This window comes from Ixodes scapularis, unplaced genomic scaffold, assembly GCF_016920785.2.
Source record: "Ixodes scapularis isolate PalLabHiFi unplaced genomic scaffold, ASM1692078v2 ptg001856l_1___fragment_2___debris__unscaffolded, whole genome shotgun sequence".
NCBI lineage: Eukaryota > Metazoa > Arthropoda > Arachnida > Ixodida > Ixodidae > Ixodes > Ixodes scapularis.
Window position 1 is genome coordinate 68,780 of NW_024610198.1, and position 16,217 is coordinate 84,996.

The following is a 16,217-nucleotide window of genomic DNA, read 5'->3' on the forward strand; positions in this document are numbered from 1 at the left end:
AAATGAGTCGGAAAAAAAAGTACAAAGAATAAACTCCCATCAGTGGTGGACGTAAGAGATTGACGTCCACTGAAGCAATACCACATTTTTACCTCTAGTAGCATGCGAAATGTTGTGCCTATTTGTGGGTCATTAGATGGCACCAAATTACGGAAAGGTTATTTTAAGGGATGTTATTAAAACTACTAGTGCTCATTATGGTACCCAATGCAAGCGGTAAAATTTATGGCCTTGATATTTCAGCTCCATGTTCCACGGGACAAAAACCGGCCTTGAATGGCGAACAAAACAGCGTATGTTTCGTCAATGGCTCGTACAAATATTAAGCGAGGGAGAACACCAACCCCCCCCCCCCCCCCCCCCGCTTTAAGTCCTTATCTAGAACTCTTTTTTTCGCGTTCTGCAGATTGAAATGGACGCTGAACGAGCCCAAGTACGCACCTGGTCTTGCCACACTACCGTGTTCTTCCGCACAATAAAGTCCCTATGCTACGGTTACCGAATGTCAATAGGCGCGCACGCGAACGCAGCGGATGAAGCCAGTTACAGCCGCACCATATTCCGAATGCCGTCTGCTTCCAACGTGGTAACGCTAGCTTGGGCTCCAAGCTAGGCTGCAAAGCAGACCGGGCTGCGCGCGGTCACCGTCGCTTTGCTCGGAAAAGGTCCGAGCATGCTCCAAGGCTCGTCGAAACAGCGAGGGGTTCACCAGACGACCGCTTTCGGCTCCCAGCGTCCACCTCCAGCGTCCACCTCCAGAACGGCGCGTCCGACTTTGGCTAGCGTTGCGGCGTTCATAGAAGCAGGCGACCTTCGCCATAAAAATATTAGCGCGAAAGACGACTAAAGCACAAGGAAGGTCAAGCACTGCTTTGAAGTGACATTTTAATAAATAAATAAAGGAAGAAAAGGACGGAAATAAATTTATATATATGGAAGATAAAAAGAAAATTGAAAAGAAGGAAAGGATTCAAAAGAACGACTGAGATAAATAAAAAGCTAATAATAAATAAAGAAATAAACAAAAATATTTTAAAAATTCAAAAACAAAAGGTTGAGAAGCGCAAATATTTTCGAAATAAGGATGGTTCTTTCGGTGACGAGTTTTCTAATGGCGCGCTTATGCAGGATTCACGTCTCTCTGCGATGGCCTGGTCTTCGTAGATTTCTCTAGTTCTTTTGTTGTGTAAGCGCCTCAGAATCCCTGCATCATTGAACAACGGGGCGCACCCACAGTGTCTCAAATATAAAGCTAGGTGACCTGACGGCGAGGATTTCAAGGAAAGTTCATGCTCGCTGAGCTTGCTCTTGGCGCTTCGTTCAGTATGGCCCATGTCAACGTTTCCACATGAGAACGGTATCCCATACACAACTTCACAGTCATAGTGTATGTACTTGTGGACATGTCTAACGCTGCATTCGTCCGCCTTGTCGCACTGCGAGTTTATTTTGGGAAATAGTCTTCTTCGTTGTCTGGAGGAGATAGCACCTCCCGGACATCACACTCGGATGCGACTCTCCTGAAGCCGTGGGAGATGGGATGCATGTATGGGACGACCGCAGGTCGGTCTCGTTTCTCTCTAGACTCTCTTGGTCGGTTAGATTTGAGCATGCATTCAGTCACATCTGATAGGGTAAGGAATTGTTTCCAGTTATTTCAGCGCGGCCCTAAAGATGTCCTGTTTTCATTAAGCAGCAAAGAGTTACGGCTCGAAGCTTCTAGCTTCCCTAGTTCTGACCCTATGAGATTGTGGCTGAATGCATGATCCAATCTAACTGACCAAGAGAGTGTAGAGAGAAACGATACCGACCTGCAGTCGTCCCGTACAAGCATCGCATCTCCCACAGCTTCAGGAGAGTTGTATCCGAGTATGATGGCCGGGTGGTGCTATCTGCTCCAGACAAACTAAGAAGACTCTGCCCCACAATAAACACGCAGCGCGACAAGGCGGACGAATGCAGTATTAGACATTCCCACAAAGAAATGCGCTATGACCGTGGAGTTGTGTATGAGATACCGTTCTCGTATGGAAACGTTTACTTGGGCAGGACCGGAAGATGCGTCAACATCAGGCTCAGTGAGCATGAACTTCCTCTAAAATTCTCGCCGTCAGGCCACCTGGCCTTACATGTGAGGGACTGTGGGCGCGTCCCGTTGTTCTCTAGAGCAGGGATTCTTTGGCGGTTCGACGACAAAAGAACTAGAGAAAGCTGAAAAGCACAAGCCATCGCAACAAGAAGCCAACCCTGCATAAGCGCGCCATCAGGGAACTTGTCACCCAAGGAACTACGATACCTCCTTATTTTCTAAAACACTTTTTCTTCTCAACCTTTTGTTTTAAATTTTTATAAACAAATTTTATTTTGTCTTTTTTGCATTTTTGCATGCATTTCTAATGTATTTTTATTGTATCATGTCCCTCTGACCGCTGTTTTTCATGACGTTCTTTGAAAATATTCCACGAAGTACTTCCGAATAGCCGTATGTTGGCTGAATTATCAGCCACCCATGTTATTTTCTGTTTCATCATTCAAACATTATCCGCTTTTTTTTTTTACTGTATCCCTTAAATTATTTGTCGCAGAAAGCGTTTATGAACTTCTTTTCTTTTTTGGCAACAACGCAAATGCAGCAAACTAATGTGACACAGTTTTCCCCCTGAATTCAGCGGGGGAGCTAGACGCAGGATTCTTTGTCAGTTTTTTAGAATCTCGCACATTTCTAAAATCTCCCGAAAAGTCAAAAAGAGCAACACATATCTGAAGGTATAAAAGTGCCCAGAAGGCAGACGCTAAGATACTTGTTAAGAGACGGAAAATTTGTTATCAGCTCTATAGGTATACTTAACGTGAAGTTGAAAGTATAATTACCCTCCCTTTTTTCGTTTTCCCTGTTTTGTCGGTCATTTTCTTGCAGTTTTCACGATTACGTACTCCACTTGTTCTCGTCCCGGCATAGCATGCAGAAGGCCAGTCATTAAGATTCCTCGGAAAGCGTTCTACCAGTCACGGATTCCATGGCTAATGGTCTGACTCCGAAAACAGAAGCGTGCAGCAAAGCTGCACGTCTGGAACGCCATGCTTCGTTCAAGATTGTGCCCGAGGTGGAAGAGGTGGAAGGATTACCTTCCTTCTGCTCGCAGCACGTCGCAAAGGCTGCGATGCATTCTTCCGTGATCAGTGACTCGTCGTGATCCCTGTACTCCCTTAGCACGTCCACACGTTCGGAGCAGGACCTCAGGAATTTGTCGCGCTTCAGGCCTCGCGAGCAGCACTCGCGTTCCACGGGATCCTGATAAGTGTCCTCTGAAAAGAAATATGAAAAAAAAAAAGAAATGGTTTCTCTTTGCATCCAGCTGTCGGTTATATGATACATCCATGCTTTTGATGAAACGCTGGGGTTCATGGCGGGTGTGGTGCGGTGAAAAGTGTTCAGATGTTTGTGGTGAGGATAAAAAACAACGACCAAAAAGAAGAAAAGAGATGAAACTAATAGCTAAATGTTAGACAAGCTCGATCTTGCACATAAAAATCACAGAATATTGAGCTAGCGCACGCATAAATTGAGTGGGTTATCAATGCTGGGCGTGTGTCATGCAGAACGGGACTGGTGTGTCCGGGCTAGCGCAACAACATACTCGATGAGTATTGTAGCCCAAGACATGCTGCATTCCTGGGTCTTTGTCAGCATCCTCAGGCCATGTTCTGTTGCCGGTTAAGGAAAGGGTGGCCAGCTCATCCCGCGAGGCCCTCCACTCTTTTCCCACTATACATCGTTTCAGACGCTGCCGACGCTGCCCACGCTGATGGATCAATCAAGCAGCGACAAAAGCGCAAGTCACTAGATTTTTTCTTATTATGATTGGTTGAGCGATAATGAAACGCGCACAGAAACATGACAAACACCATTATGCCTTTGACGCTGTCCGACTGCTCCCACGAGCTCGTAGCGTCGGCTTCGTCTGGACTCAAGGTGAAACCAAGTATAGAAGAGCGTATTCGTAGAGATACGAAGGGAAAGAGAAGTGCCAAAGGAGAGGAGGGGAACGACGTTTCGACCAAACGGTCTTCTTCAGGTATACTATAGTCGGTTACAAGTTAAGAAGGTTGTAGAAGCTCCTCCCCATAAGCGTGATGCGCCCGCTTCAGACGCCTCCGCAGTCGAGAAAATAGTTCGCTGAAAACGCCCCTTCTGCTTCAATGGATAGATATTGACTACAGACAGACCTTGTGGCGGGCGGCAGCTTGCGCCACCTGGCCGAGGCAAATTATGGATTTTAGGCTTCTATATTACTCGCTCCGGAAGGCTGAAGTAAAAAGAAGGCTTCAGTGCAACGAAAATTGTAACTTTTATCAATAATGCATATATGGTTGCTGGTTTCAGCTTGATAACCGTCCTACACAAATTATGTACATTCCGTGCATTTGCTGCATTTGTTAAAACAAAAGCTGCGTTTCGGGTTTTGGAAGCCCCTGTGATTTGTGTTTTGACAAATCCGAAGTCGTCGTTTTTTTCCGTTATGAATCTTAACGTGAAGACAGCGGAATGCAATTCCTCCGATTATTCTTCGTCAAGAGAATCTGGTGCAGCCTCGCCGTCTACGCCAAGGCGTCTCTATAGGAAGCATAAGAGTGGCGATGTTCTCAACCGAGTTGCACGGTAGCTGATAATGAACGCGTACGTTCAGGTGCGACACGAACCGCCCGCCAAGCCCGGCCAGCCCGGCCTCACTGTGGAGGAGTCCTGCATCAAAGTCAGCTAACTGCTTGGCGTTGGTGTACGCACCATCCTCGAGAATAGGAAGCAGGTGAAAGAAACCGAGGGCCAAGTTGTGACACCTTCTCGGAAGCGCCCAGCAAGTGAAGGCAAGAGGCGGTGCAAAGTCAGTTACGGCGACTTCCCGTTGTGCGAGCTGAGATCGCGCGTCCACCGTTTCTTTCGACGGAACGAGGTCCCCACGGTCAAGAAGATAACGGCCGAATTCTGCACGAGCACTGAACTTCCCTCGTTGAAGGCTTGGACTGTGCGTCGCCTTCTCCACGACATCGAATTCGAGCATGACAAGAGGGAACGAAACTCGCGGCTGATTGAACGAGCGGACATCGTCGCCTGGCAGCAGAAGTACCTGCATGAGATCGCACGTCACCAACAAGATGGTCGGAAGATCTACTTCGACGAGACGTGGGTGACAGCAGGGCACACTGTCTCAAGGGTGTGAGTAGACACGATCGTGGCCTGATCTCACGACGCCTTCATGCGTCGTTTCTCGACTAACCTCAAGCAGCCACCGGTTAAGGTGGCTGCTTGAGGCGAAGGCTTCGTCGACGGGTGCCTGGGCGTGTTCCGTGGACAAAAAACCGTTGATTACCACGAAGAAATGGATGGCGCCTGCTTCGAGAATCGGTTCGACGGTGTCCTCGACAAACTGTCGACAGGAAGGGTTATCGTCATCGACAACGCTGCTTACCATTCACTGCGGTTGGAAGCAGTGCCGACGACGAGTTCCCGCAAGGACGACATCCGACAGTGGCTGAAGTCTAAAAACATTTCATGGGACCCCAAAATGCTGGAGAAGCAGATGCTCGAAATTGTGGTCTTGGTGAAGCAACACCGCCTAAAGCATCGTGTGGACACTGCTGCCGAGACGGCTGGCTGCATTGTGGTCAGGCTCCAACCGTATCACTGCGAGTTCAACCCCAATGAACTGATATGGGCGCAGATCAAGAACGGCGTTGCTGCCCGAAACACGAAGTTCAAGATTGTCGACGTGGGGACACTCCTCAAAGAAGAAGTTGACAAGGTCACTACTGACAACTGGGTTAATGCTGTCAGGCACGTTATTGACATTAAAGCAACGTTCCGACGAGGCGGCGCCACAAGTGCCTACATCCAGCCCATCGTCATCCAGCTGGATGGAGAGGACACCCCATCCCAGAGTGACCTGTCAGGTGTCGAGCCCTTCGACGAAGCTTAACGCCACCATTATGGAGAAAGCGTAGAACATCTCGGAACACAAGAACGGTCCTTTTAAGGATCACTCAGATGCTTTAAAATCAGATTGTTGCTCTTGTCCACCACTGACCTCCCGTGTCTCATGTTGCCATGCTTCTCTGCTCGTTGCCGTATAGCATTTCGATATGCAGCCACCAGACAAACTTTTTATTTTTGTTGCGATAATGTCTAAGCCGGTATATACATTGCACTATACCATATATCACCAGTATAAATTTCAACTTCGTGAAAACAAAAGTTTGCATTAAAATCATCTTGTGGGCTAGTTGGCTAAACATAATGAGAAAATTAGCGCAAATACACGGAAGGAAGAACGTTAGGACAGGAAAGAGCGCTCAGGAAAGTTTGCAGCCTATCTACGGCAAAAACATCAGATGCCATATTGGCCCTTCCCGCTGTCTAAACATCTTTGCTGCGCAACAAATAGAATTTTTATTGCAAATAAGCTTTTTTTTGTCTAAGAAAAACGACACAGCATATCACTGCCAGTGCTCTGCTTTAAAGCATAAATGGGGCGTCTGTGGCCATTCACACGAGTGAGGCCTCTGAGAATAACAAAACCGTGTGTTAGCACAGCGGAGAGCGAAATCGCAGTATGCTCTGCTTTGAAGTCTAAAGGGGACGCCTGTGGTCATTCACACGACCGAGGCCCCTCTTAAAACAACATTAACGTGCGTCAGCACTATGGGCAGCCAACTCTTACTGCCAGTGATCCATTTCGAAGCATAAACTTAACGTCGGTGGCCATTCACACGACCGAGGCCACTCTGAGAAAAACAGTAACGTGCGTCAGCACTGCGGGCAGCTAACTCTAACTGCCAATGATCTGTTTCGAAGCATAAACTGTACGTCGGTCGCCATTGACAGGACCGAGGCCACTCCGAGAATAACAATAACGTGCGTCAGCACTGCGGGCAGCTAACTCTAACTGGCAATGATCTGTTTAAAGCATAAACTGGACGTCGGTGGCTATTCACACGACCGAGGTCACTCTGAGAATAACAATAACGTGCGTCAACACTGCGGGCAGCTAACTCTAACTGCCGATGATCTGTTTCGAAGCATAAACTGGACGTCGGTGGCTATCCACACGACCGAGGTCACTCTGACAATAACAATAACGTGCGTCAACACTGTGGGCAGCTAACTCTAACTGCCGATGATCTGTTTCGAAGCATAAACTGAACGTCGGTGGCCATTCACAGGACCGAGGCCACTCTGAGAATAACAATAACGTGCGTCAGCACTGCGGGCAGCTAACTCTAACTGCCAATGATCTGTTTCGAAGCATAAACTGGACGTCGGTGGCCATTCACAGGACCGAGGCCACTCTGAGAATAACAATAACGTGCGTCAACACTGCGGGCAGCTAACTCTAACTGCCGATGATCTGTTTCGAAGCATAAACTGGACGTCGGTGGCAATTCACACGACCGAGGTCACTCTGAGAATAACAATAACGTGCGTCAACACTGCGGGCAGCTAACTCTAACTGCCGATGATCTGTTTCGAAGCATAAACTGGACGTCGGTGGCTATTCACACGACCGAGGCCACTCTGAGAATAACAATAACGTGCGTCAACACTGCGGGCAGCTAACTCTAACTGCCGATGATCTGTTTCGAAGCATAAACTGGACGTCGGTGGCTATTCACACGACCGAGGTCACTCTGAGAATAACAATAACGTGCGTCAACACTGCGGGCAGCTAACTCTAACTGCCGATGATCTGTTTCGAAGCATAAACTGGACGTCGGTGGCAATTCACACGACCGAGGTCACTCTGAGAATAACAATAACGTGCGTCAACACTGCGGGCAGCTAACTCTAACTGCCGATGATCTGTTTCGAAGCATAAACTGGACGTCGGTGGCAATTCACACGACCGAGGTCACTCTGAGAATAACAATAACGTGCGTCAACACTGCGGGCAGCTAACTCTAACTGCCGATGATCTGTTTCGAAGCACAAACTGGACGTCGGTGGCAATTCACACGACCGAGGCCACTCTGAGAATAACAATAACGTGCGTCAACACTGCGGGCAGCTAACTCTAACTGCCGATGATCTGTTTCGAAGCATAAACTGGACGTCGGTGGCTCTTCACACGACCGAGGTCACTCTGAGAATAACAATAACGTGCGTCAACACTGCGGGCAGCTAACTCTAACTGCCGATGATCTGTTTCGAAGCATAAACTGGACGTCGGTGGCTATTCACACGACCGAGGCCAATCTGAGAATAACAATAACGTGCGTCAACACTGCGGGCAGCTAACTCTAACTGCCAATGATCTGTTTCGAAGCATAAACTGGACGTCGGTGGCCATTCACACGACCGAGGCCACTCTGAGAATAACAATAACGTGCGTCAGCACAGCGGGCAGCTAACTCTAACTGCCAATGATCTGTTTCGAAGCATAAACTGGACGTCGGTGGCCATTCACAGGACCGAGGCCATGCACTCTGAGAATAACAATAACGTGCGTCAACACTGCGGGCAGCTAACTCTAACTGCCGATGATCTGTTTCGAAGCATAAACTGGACGTCGGTGGCCATTCACAGGACCGAGGCCACTCTGAGAATAACAATAACGTGCGTCAACACTGCGGGCAACTAACTCTAACTGCCGATGATCGGTTTCGAAGCATAAACTGGACGTCGGTGGCCATTCACAGGACCGAGGCCACTCTGAGAATAACAATAACGTGCGTCAGCACTGCGGGCAGCTTACTCTAACTGCCAATGATCTGTTTCGAAGCATAAACTGGACGTCGGTGGCCATTCACAGGACCGAGGCCACTCTGAGAATAACAATAACGTGCGTCAACACTGCGGGCAGCTAACTCTAACTGCCGATGATCTGTTTCGAAGCATAAACTGGACGTCGGTGGCCATTCACAGGACCGAGGCCACTCTGAGAATAACAATAACGTGCGTCAACACTGCGGGCAGCTAACTCTAACTGCCGATGATCTGTTTCGAAGCATAAACAGGACGTCGGTGGCTATTCACACGACCGAGGTCACTCTGAGAATAACAATAACGTGCGTCAACACTGCGGGCAGCTAACTCTAACTGCCGATGATCTGTTTCGAAGCATAAACTGGACGTCGGTGGCTATTTACACGACCGAGGCCACTCTGAGAATAACAATAACGTGCGTCAACACTGCGGGCAGCTAACTCTAACTGCCGATGATCTGTTTCGAAGCATAAACTGGACGTCGGTGGCCATTCACATGACCGAGGTCACTCTGAGAATAACAATAACGTGCGTCAACACTGCGGGCAGCTAACTCTAACTGGCAATGATCTGTTTCGAAGCATAAACTGGACGTCGGTGGCTATTCACACGACCGAGGTCACTCTGAGAATAACAATAACGTGTGTCAACACTGCTGGCAGCTAACTCTAACTGCCAATGATCTGTTTCGAAGCATAAACTGGACGTCGGTGGCAATTCACACGACCGAGGTCACTCTGAGAATAACAATAACGTGCGTCAACACTGCGGGCAGCTAACTCTAACTGCCAATGATCTGTTTCGAAGCATAAACTGGACGTCGGTGGCAATTCACACGACCGAGGTCACTCTGAGAATAACAATAACGTGCGTCAACACTGCGGGCAGCTAACTCAACTGCCGATGATCTGTTTCGAAGCATAAACTGGACGTCGGTGGCCATTCACAGGACCGAGGCCACTCTGAGAATAACAATAACGTGCGTCAACACTGCGGGCAGCTAACTCTAACTGCCGATGATCTGTTTCGAAGCATAAACAGGACGTCGGTGGCTATTCACACGACCGAGGTCACTCTGAGAATAACAATAACGTGCGTCAACACTGCGGGCAGCTAACTCTAACTGCCGATGATCTGTTTCGAAGCATAAACTGGACGTCGGTGGCTATTTACACGACCGAGGCCACTCTGAGAATAACAATAACGTGCGTCAACACTGCGGGCAGCTAACTCTAACTGCCGATGATCTGTTTCGAAGCATAAACTGGACGTCGGTGGCCATTCACACGACCGAGGTCACTCTGAGAATAACAATAACGTGCGTCAACACTGCGGGCAGCTAACTCTAACTGGCAATGATCTGTTTCGAAGCATAAACTGGACGTCGGTGGCCATTCACAGGACCGAGGCCACTCTGAGAATAACAATAACGTGCGTCAACACTGTGGGCAGCTAACTCTAGCTGCCGATGATCTGTTTCGAAGCATAAACTGGACGTCGGTGGCTATTCACACGACCGAGGTCACTCTGAGAATAACAATAACGTGTGTCAACACTGCTGGCAGCTAACTCTAACTGCCAATGATCTGTTTCGAAGCATAAACTGGACGTCGGTGGCAATTCACACGACCGAGGTCACTCTGAGAATAACAATAACGTGCGTCAACACTGCGGGCAGCTAACTCTAACTGCCAATGATCTGTTTCGAAGCATAAACTGGACGTCGGTGGCAATTCACACGACCGAGGTCACTCTGAGAATAACAATAACGTGCGTCAACACTGCGGGCAGCTAACTCTAACTCCCGATGATCTGTTTCGAAGCATAAACTGGACGTCGGTGGCTATTCACACGACCGAGGTCACTCTGAAAATAACAATAGCGTGCGTCAACACTGCGGGCAGCTAACTCTAACTGCCAATGATCTGTTTCGAAGCATAAACTGGACGTCGGTGGCAATTCTCACGACCGAGGTCACTCTGAGAATAACAATAACGTGCGTCAACACTGCGGGCAGCTAACTCTAACTGCCGATGATCTGTTTCGAAGCATAAACTGGACGTCGGTGGCCATTCACACGACCGAGGTCACTCTGAGAATAACAATAACGTGCGTCAACACTGCGGGCAGCTAACTCTAACTGGCAATGATCTGTTTCGAAGCATAAACTGGACGTCGGTGGCCATTCACAGGACCGAGGCCACTCTGAGAATAACAATAACGTGCGTCAACACTGTGGGCAGCTAACTCTAGCTGCCGATGATCTGTTTCGAAGCATAAACTGGACGTCGGTGGCTATTCACACGACCGAGGTCACTCTGAGAATAACAATAACGTGTGTCAACACTGCTGGCAGCTAACTCTAACTGCCAATGATCTGTTTCGAAGCATAAACTGGACGTCGGTGGCAATTCACACGACCGAGGTCACTCTGAGAATAACAATAACGTGCGTCAACACTGCGGGCAGCTAACTCTAACTGCCAATGATCTGTTTCGAAGCATAAACTGGACGTCGGTGGCAATTCACACGACCGAGGTCACTCTGAGAATAACAATAACGTGCGTCAACACTGCGGGCAGCTAACTCTAACTGCCGATGATCTGTTTCGAAGCATAAACTGGACGTCGGTGGCCATTCACAGGACCGAGGCCACTCTGAGAATAACAATAACGTGCGTCAACACTGCGGGCAGCTAACTCTAACTGCCGATGATCTGTTTCGAAGCATAAACAGGACGTCGGTGGCTATTCACACGACCGAGGTCACTCTGAGAATAACAATAACGTGCGTCAACACTGCGGGCAGCTAACTCTAACTGCCGATGATCTGTTTCGAAGCATAAACTGGACGTCGGTGGCTATTTACACGACCGAGGCCACTCTGAGAATAACAATAACGTGCGTCAACACTGCGGGCAGCTAACTCTAACTGCCGATGATCTGTTTCGAAGCATAAACTGGACGTCGGTGGCCATTCACACGACCGAGGTCACTCTGAGAATAACAATAACGTGCGTCAACACTGCGGGCAGCTAACTCTAACTGGCAATGATCTGTTTCGAAGCATAAACTGGACGTCGGTGGCCATTCACAGGACCGAGGCCACTCTGAGAATAACAATAACGTGCGTCAACACTGTGGGCAGCTAACTCTAGCTGCCGATGATCTGTTTCGAAGCATAAACTGGACGTCGGTGGCTATTCACACGACCGAGGTCACTCTGAGAATAACAATAACGTGTGTCAACACTGCTGGCAGCTAACTCTAACTGCCAATGATCTGTTTCGAAGCATAAACTGGACGTCGGTGGCAATTCACACGACCGAGGTCACTCTGAGAATAACAATAACGTGCGTCAACACTGCGGGCAGCTAACTCTAACTGCCAATGATCCGTTTCGAAGCATAAACTGGACGTCGGTGGCAATTCACACGACCGAGGTCACTCTGAGAATAACAATAACGTGCGTCAACACTGCGGGCAGCTAACTCCAACTGCCGATGATCTGTTTCGAAGCATAAACTGGACGTCGGTGGCTATTCACACGACCGAGGTCACTCTGAGAATAACAATAACGTGCGTCAACACTGCGGGCAGCTAACTCTAACTGCCGATGATCTGTTTCGAAGCATAAACTGGACGTCGGTGGCTATTCACACGACCGAGGTCACTCTGAGAATAACAATAACGTGCGTCAACACTGCGGGCAGCTAACTCTAACTGCCGATGATCTGTTTCGAAGCATAAACTGGACGTCGGTGGCCATTCACACGACCGAGGTCACTCTGAGAATAACAATAACGTGCGTCAACACTGCGGGCAGCTAACTCTAACTGCCAATGATCTGTTTCGAAGCATAAACTGGACGTCGGTGGCAATTCACACGACCGAAATCACTCTGAGAATAACAATAACGTGCGTCAACACTGCGGGCAGCTAACTCTAACTCCCGATGATCTGTTTCGAAGCATAAACTGGACGTCGGTGGCTATTCACACGACCGAGGTCACTCTGAGAATAACAATAGCGTGCGTCAACACTGCGGGCAGCTAACTCTAACTGCCAATGATCTGTTTCGAAGCATAAACTGGACGTCGGTGGCAATTCTCACGACCGAGGTCACTCTGAGAATAACAATAACGTGCGTCAACACTGCGGGCAGCTAACTCTAACTGTCAATGATCTGTTTCGAAGCATAAACTGGACGTCGGTGGCAATTCACACGACCGAGGTCACTCTGAGAATAACAATAACGTGCGTCAACACTGCGGGCAGCTAACTCTAACTGCCGATGATCTGTTTCGAAGCATAAACTGGACGTCGGTGGCTATTCACACGACCGAGGTCACTCTGAGAATAACAATAACGTGCGTCAACACTGCGGGCAGCTAACTCTAACTGCCGATGATCTGTTTCGAAGCATAAACTGGACGTCGGTGGCTATTCACACGACCGAGGTCACTCTGAGAATAACAATAACGTGCGTCAACACTGCGGGCAGCTAACTCTAACTGCCGATGATCTGTTTCGAAGCATAAACTGGACGTCGGTGGCAATTCACACGACCGAGGTCACTCTGAGAATAACAATAACGTGCGTCAACACTGCGGGCAGCAAACTCTAACTGCCAATGATCTGTTTCGAAGCATAAACTGGACGTCGGTGGCAATTCACACGACCGAGGTCACTCTGAGAATAACAATAACGTGCGTCAACACTGCGGGCAGCTAACTCTAACTGCCGATGATCTGTTTCGAAGCATAAACTGGACGTCGGTGGCAATTCACACGACCGAGGCCACTCTGAGAATAACAATAACGTGCGTCAACACTGCGGGCAGCTAACTAACTGCCGATGATCTGTTTCGAAGCATAAACTGGACGTCGGTGGCAATTCACACGACCGAGGCCACTCTGAGAATAACAATAACGTGCGTCAACACTGCGGGCAGCTAACTTTAACTGCCAATGATCTGTTTCGAAGCATAAACTGGACGTCGGTGGCTATTCACACGACCGAGGTCACTCTGAGAATAACAATAACGTGCGTCAACACTGCGGGCAGCTAACTCTAACTGCCGATGATCTGTTTCGAAGCATAAACTGGACGTCGGTGGCTATTCACACGACCGAGGTCACTCTGAGAATAACAATAACGTGCGTCAACACTGCGGGCAGCTAACTCTAACTGCCGATGATCTGTTTCGAAGCATAAACTGGACGTCGGTGGCTATTCACACGACCGAGGTCACTCTGAGAATAACAATAACGTGCGTCAACACTGCGGGCAGCTAACTCTAACTGCCAATGATCTGTTTCGAAGCATAAACTGGACGTCCGTGGCAATTCACACGACCGAGGTCACTCTGAGAATAACAGTAACGTGCGTCAACACTGCGGGCAGCTAACTCTAACTGCCGATGATCTGTTTCGAAGCATAAACTGGATGTCGGTGGCTATTCACACGACCAAGGTCACTCTGAGAATAACAATAACGTGCGTCAACACTGCGGGCAGCTAACTCTAACTGCCGATGATCTGTTTCGAAGCATAAACTGGACGTAGGTGGCCATTCACAGGACCGAGGTCACTCTGAGAATAACAATAACGTGCGTCAACACTGCGGGCAGCTAACTCTAACTGCCAATGATCTGTTTCGAAGCATAAACTGGACGTCGGTGGCCATTCACACGACCGAGGTCACTCTGAGAATAACAATAACGTGCGTCAACACTGCGGGCAGCTAACTCTATCTGCCGATGATCTGTTTCGAAGCATAAACTGGACGTCGGTGGCCATTCACAGGACCGAGGCCACTCTGAGAATAACAATAACGTGCGTCAACACTGTGGGCAGCTAACTCTAACTGCCAATGATTTGTTTCAAAGCATAAACTGTACATCGGTCGCCATTCACAGGACCGAGGCCCCTCTGAGAATAACAATAACGTGCGTCAGCACTGCGGGCATCTAACTCTAACTGGCAATGATCTGTTTCGAAGCATAAACTGGACGTCGGTGGCTATTCACACGACCGAGGCGACTCTGAGAATAACAATAACGTGCGTCAGCACTGTGGGCACCTAACTCTTACTTTTAGTGATCTGTTTCGAAGCATAAACTGGACGTGGATGGCCATTCACACGACCGAGTCCACTCTGAGAAAAACAGCAACGTGCGTCAGCACTGTGGGTAGCTAACTATAACTGGCAATGATCTGTTTCGAAGCATAAACTGGACGTCGATGGCCATTCACACGACCGAGGCCACTCTGAGAAAAACAGTAACGTGCGTCAGCCTGAGGGCAGCTAACTGTAACTGGCAATGATCTGTTTCGAAGCATAAACTGGACGTCGGTGGCCATTAGATCACCCCGCGTGACCACCCAAATCATAAAAACAAGGTAGAGAGAAAGAAGGAGAGGAGCAGGGGAAAAGAGTCGAAAGAGCCTTTCTTGCTTAAGCCGGAAGGGAATTTCGTCTTCAAATTAAAATGTTTTTCTTTGCTTGAGGTCGGTGTATGGAAGCCTAATTTGACGAAGCATACTCGCATGTTGAGTTCGGAATTATTCGTGCAGGAGAAAGGTTCAGATATATGTGTGGAGAGGTCAGGTTTAAGTTGGCCCGCTCTTTCTAGCGTGACAAGTCTGCGGCGTTATCGGAAGTGTTCGTGAAGTCGGCGGTCAGTTTCGCCGATATGTACTAAGGTTCGACAGTGTGTAGGAAATAATGTATATCAGATTAGAAGATTTACAGGTGTGATTGTCAAGGATTCTCATCAGCAGGTTGGGAGGAGGGCCGATGTGTCTGCACGTTAGGCATTTCGGGGCGCCGCACGGCGAGGTACCGGGAAGCAAAATCTGGGGTTTCGTGGAACTGTTGCTGCGTTCTAGAAGGGATCTGAAGTTGAGCTGTCGACGATAAGTTAGCACGGGTGCTTTAGAAATAACTTCGGAGTCTACGAGGTGGGAAGTGGCGTTCATGATTAGTTCGCCGAGCCTAGGTATGGAGGGATGGAACGTGAAAATGGAGGGGGTGGAACGGAGGTTTAGATCTTGGTTGGGGAAATAGGGTGTCATGCCACGATATGTTAGAGACGCGGCTAGTGGCATTGCGCAGAAGGCCGAGTGGATAATTACGTTGAATAAAGAACGTAGTCCTCGTCTCAACCTGGTGACGGAAATCAATGTTGACGCTGCAAATCCTACGGAGGCGGAGAATTTGTGAGAAGGAAATAGAGTTTATTTGGGACCTAGGAGGGTTCGAGGAGCAGAGAAGGTAGCTATGGCTGTCAGTGGGTTTATAATGTAGACAGGTGTGGAACTTGTAACCGTCACTAGTGATTTTTAAATCTAGGAATTTGAAAGAGGATCTCGATACCACTGGGGTAAACTTGAGGGAGACTTCGGCGTTACTGAGTGCATTGGTGAAGCGGTCAAGTACGAGAGGGGGGCCAAAAT

The 16,217-nt window shown here is 48.6% G+C and overlaps 1 protein-coding gene across 1 annotated transcript in view; it reads right to left on the reverse strand.

Moving 5' to 3' along the window:
• Positions 1-16,217, reverse strand: part of LOC8032849 (complement C3) — a gene marked incomplete at its 3' end in the record, with an annotated part of 118,887 nt that overhangs the window by 67,262 nt on the left and 35,408 nt on the right. Inside the window, exon 4 of the mRNA XM_042288325.1 lies at positions 3,127-3,306. Within this exon, the coding sequence (XP_042144259.1) occupies positions 3,127-3,306 (180 nt within the window). The remainder of the gene's footprint in view (positions 1-3,126; positions 3,307-16,217) is intronic.